Source organism: Anneissia japonica, unplaced genomic scaffold (assembly GCF_011630105.1).
Source record: "Anneissia japonica isolate Jap-2015-1 unplaced genomic scaffold, ASM1163010v1 scaffold640_len1575945_cov177, whole genome shotgun sequence".
Classification (NCBI taxonomy): Eukaryota; Metazoa; Echinodermata; class Crinoidea; order Comatulida; family Comatulidae; genus Anneissia; species Anneissia japonica.
Genome location: NW_022684376.1, coordinates 200,910 through 204,924, shown reverse-complemented (window position 1 = coordinate 204,924; position 4,015 = coordinate 200,910). Strand labels below are relative to the sequence as shown.

Here is a 4,015-nt window from a genome sequence, read left to right as displayed (position 1 = left end):
ATGTTTACATCACTGAAATCAATTCTTAATTCTCTGATTGGATGTTATTGTCCTAAATCCAATCCATGCATAAAATAATTATCCAATCAGAATTAATACTAAATGTTACCCACTACAATTTTAAGTACATACCGTATCTACTGTAGGCCTATACTTTCTAAAAGTGCACGAATTATATTTTAACATAATAATAATAATAATAATTATTATTATTATTATTATTATTATTATTATTATTATTATTATTATTATTATTATTATTATTTCAAGGTACCCTATTTTTCCAATTTATTATAATTTATTATATTTATTATAATGTTATATTCGGAAAAGTCCTTTGCCCGAGCCATTAGGCAGAGGTACCGAAAAATATTCTGTCTCCTAGTACTCACATAGTTTTTTTGTTTGATTAATAATTTGTTTATTTATACCCATACATTATATACCCACATTTTTAAACAATCCAGTTTTATTTCATTATTACCAAAGATAGCAGAAGATAGAGCAGCTTCCCAATATAGTGGAACATCCGTTCGAAAGGCATTGTGGGTACACGAGAGCAATTTTTCGCTGTCCGCGCGGCGGCGCTATATAGCAATAATAAAGGCGCCGCTCTGGTTCGTATGTTTCCTGTAGTTCTCTCCAGTTAAATGTTCAAATTTTACCCCATTCGCAGGAGGGCGGATGTTCCATCAATTTTAATACAAATACGCGGAGCAGCTCATTCTTATGCTATTTGAGTTCTTTGTTATTACCTCTCCCCTACCATTATAACACTAAAGTATTTAGTTATCACTGACCTTTACCTCATACTTGGCTTGGAAATCAGCCCTTATGTGTGTGCTTTCATGTTACGATGCCGTGAAATCATCTCTGAACGGCGTTGTACTAATGGATGAATAATTTTTGTTCATTTTATGTGTGTTAGTGAATGATATAATTATGTTAGCCACTGACGGTTGGTTTATGGAACAAGGAAATTTCTCTAAATATTGAATCTTATTAATACCTATATTCTGCATTTCTAAATATAATTTTAGAGCTGCTATGTGATGAATTAAGCGTTAATGGAAGATGCTACTATTACGAGGACTCGCGGACCCTCACGTGGTTTACTGCTAGGGAAAAGTGTCAAGAAGTTGGATTCGATCTTGTGAGCATTAACAGCCAAGGCGAAGAAGATAATCTTCTAAATGAATTTCAATACAACCAAACATGGCTGCTTGGGCGGGCCGTGTACAATGGCAGTGATTGGCAGATTAATGGAAATCATTTGTATAAAGATACTGATGTGGATTTTGATGGCTACGACGTGCCTATGTTATGCCTTCGAGCGAAACAAGATTCTTTGAAATACCAAGTCTGCAGTCAGTATTACTCTACTGATCTTCTTTGTGAAAGACGTAAGAATATTTTGTTTTCTAGTTTATATCAAAATTGTTAAAACAATATATATCAAACATATTACTTCGAGTTAAGGTATACTGACTGTGTCAATAAACTTCATATCAGCAATAAATACTATATTTTAAATGTATACTATTTTTTAAAGTGTATACTACTGTTACTTAAAATAAGTTTTTTTGATATTTCAAGCCAGTATAACAGGTGCGTACGTGACATCGTTCCTGTTTGTTTTGTTTGTTTGTTTGTTTGTTTGTTTTTTTTTTTTGCAGACTTTTATTAATTAATAACTTTTAACTTATTTGGATTCTAAACAGGTTACGGAATAGTGTAGAAGGCTGTAATTTGAAAAATGACTTGTTTAAATTTGTGTCTTGTTAGCATTTGGTAACTTATTATTATCCTGTTAGAAGAGCATTTTATAATATAAACACCTAAACTGGAACGAGAATATGAATAACCCCTTGAACCTACCAGGGTCTCCCTGGTTTGAATATATTTTGTCTTGTTTCTAAGGCTGTGTTCAGGTAGAAATTATTTTCTTGTAATTTATTTCATATATTTATATGAGATAGAAATTTATGCTGTTACTTTCGTAACTTCGTTTTTTATTTTCTTTATAAACTATATTGTATTGTTCAGTCAACGTAAAAAATATATATTTTCCCCCAAAGCTATCATTTTTACTGATGATAATTGTTACGACAGCCGCGATTGCCCATCTGGCTACATTTGCTTCGGATGGCACTGTGAACAACATGGTAAGTACCAATTTGATTTCAATACTTTTATAAAGGTCTAGTTATTGTAGATTATATCTACTTAAAGCCGGTCCATCCATTCATGTTGGCATCGTACCTTTGCAGATATTGTGTTAATTATATACTAATGTTTTAAGATTTAAATAACCTAGGAGCAGCATAAGCTAAATTACTATAGCCATAAGAGCATTATAGAGTAGTCGACTAAAACTGCTAATAAGGTGTGCGCTAAAGTTGGATCTTTAAATTAAACGCTGGTCCCGGTTCCATTCTAACTCAATTAACTTTCCGAACCGCACAACCTTAGTAGATACAATTTAGCAGGGTTTAAATTTCACATTCATTTATGTTGCATTCTCACTATCACCTCGTTTTCATCTTTGTTTTAAACATATTGTAACTTTTTAGGTTAGTGTCAAGTTGGCAGTCGTCTTTACAACTTGACGCAAGCATATTATTTAAATTGGCCTGCAAGCCCGTAGCCAGGATTTTGGTAGGGGGGTTCTTTTTGATACTGAAAGGGCACTTGCGAGCACCATTGGCTGGGGCCAGGGGGCGGCCGAGGACCCCCGGGGGTCCAGGGCCAAAACCCCGGTGGGGGTCCAGCATTCTAAGCATTTACAGGTGTTTAATTGATTTGAGAGGCCATACATTTAAAAAAATGTATATATTAAAGAGGTAATTTTTTGAGTTGGGAAAAGATAAAAAACAAAAAAAAAAACTACTACTTTAGTGCTACAGTAGGCCTATTGGTAATTTAACAACAGTAGCATGATACCTGTCTCTTATACACATCTAGATGTGTATAAGAGACAGGTATAGGCCTATGTCATATGAATATTTTGGTGTGTATTTCCAGATAGCTGAAGTACTATTTTTATCTTTTTAAAGTATTAATGTTTTTTTAACAACTTATATTGTCGTACTTAACTTTATTTTACTAGTTGTGTTTTTTAATGTCTCATAAAATAAGTGTATGCCATTAAAAAAAAAAGAATGTATTGATGATTTATCTTAAATTACAATCCCGGTATTTCTGAGTCAAGGTTTCGGGGCCTGGATTTTTTATGTTACAGAAATTTGAAATTAGACTCTCAATAACCTCAATTTACAGAAAATGTTACGGAAATAACATGCTCATTTAATCTCGCAACCTCTGACCTGCTGACCACGTCAGTAATGGAATCAACTGGATACTTTACCACTGTTCCACAAATGATAACTTCTAACTCAACAATGTTTACAAATTGGACCAACGCTACAACGCTGCATTATACTCAGGCACCAACAATTGCTGCCACGATTACGAGTAGGCGTATGGACGATGATAAAAAAGCACTGCAGTCTGACTGCTATATCAATGGAAATCCGGAAAATCTATTTTCTGATATAGATAGGAGAGTTGTCGACGACGGCATCAGCAATAGAGCGGTTCACGTTGGCAGTGATGGTAATTTTTCAACAGTTACCTATTATAATATGCCATGTGCGTTTCTGCCACGAAAATGTGTAAATGGATTGACAGTCTCATTGTGGATAAAACCGACATTTACAGAGCTACATGATGATAGTATTTCTTACATTACGTCATCAGGTAAGTCCTTACTTCTGATTGAAACAAATGGGTCACTATTACTAAGTTTGGGTTTTATAGTGATTTACAATTAAATTATGTCTTACTAAGTAAGTGCTTGGTCACTTTTATTTAAGAATACGTTAAGCAAAAATTAATAGCTAACCCATATGCTTCTTGTGTCGGCAGTCCACACAAATAAATAAATATATATATATATATATATATATATATATATAGAAAGAATATATATATTATATATATATATATATATATA

The 4,015-nt window shown here is 33.2% G+C and overlaps 1 protein-coding gene across 1 annotated transcript in view; it reads left to right on the top strand.

Moving 5' to 3' along the window:
- Positions 1-942: 942 nt before the first annotated feature.
- Positions 943-4,015, top strand: part of LOC117105010 — a 32,479-nt gene continuing 29,406 nt past the window's right edge. The window contains exons 1-4 of the mRNA XM_033245996.1: positions 943-958; positions 1,041-1,403; positions 2,079-2,165; positions 3,280-3,759. Coding sequence (XP_033101887.1) covers positions 943-958; positions 1,041-1,403; positions 2,079-2,165; positions 3,280-3,759 — 946 coding nt within the window. The remainder of the gene's footprint in view (positions 959-1,040; positions 1,404-2,078; positions 2,166-3,279; positions 3,760-4,015) is intronic.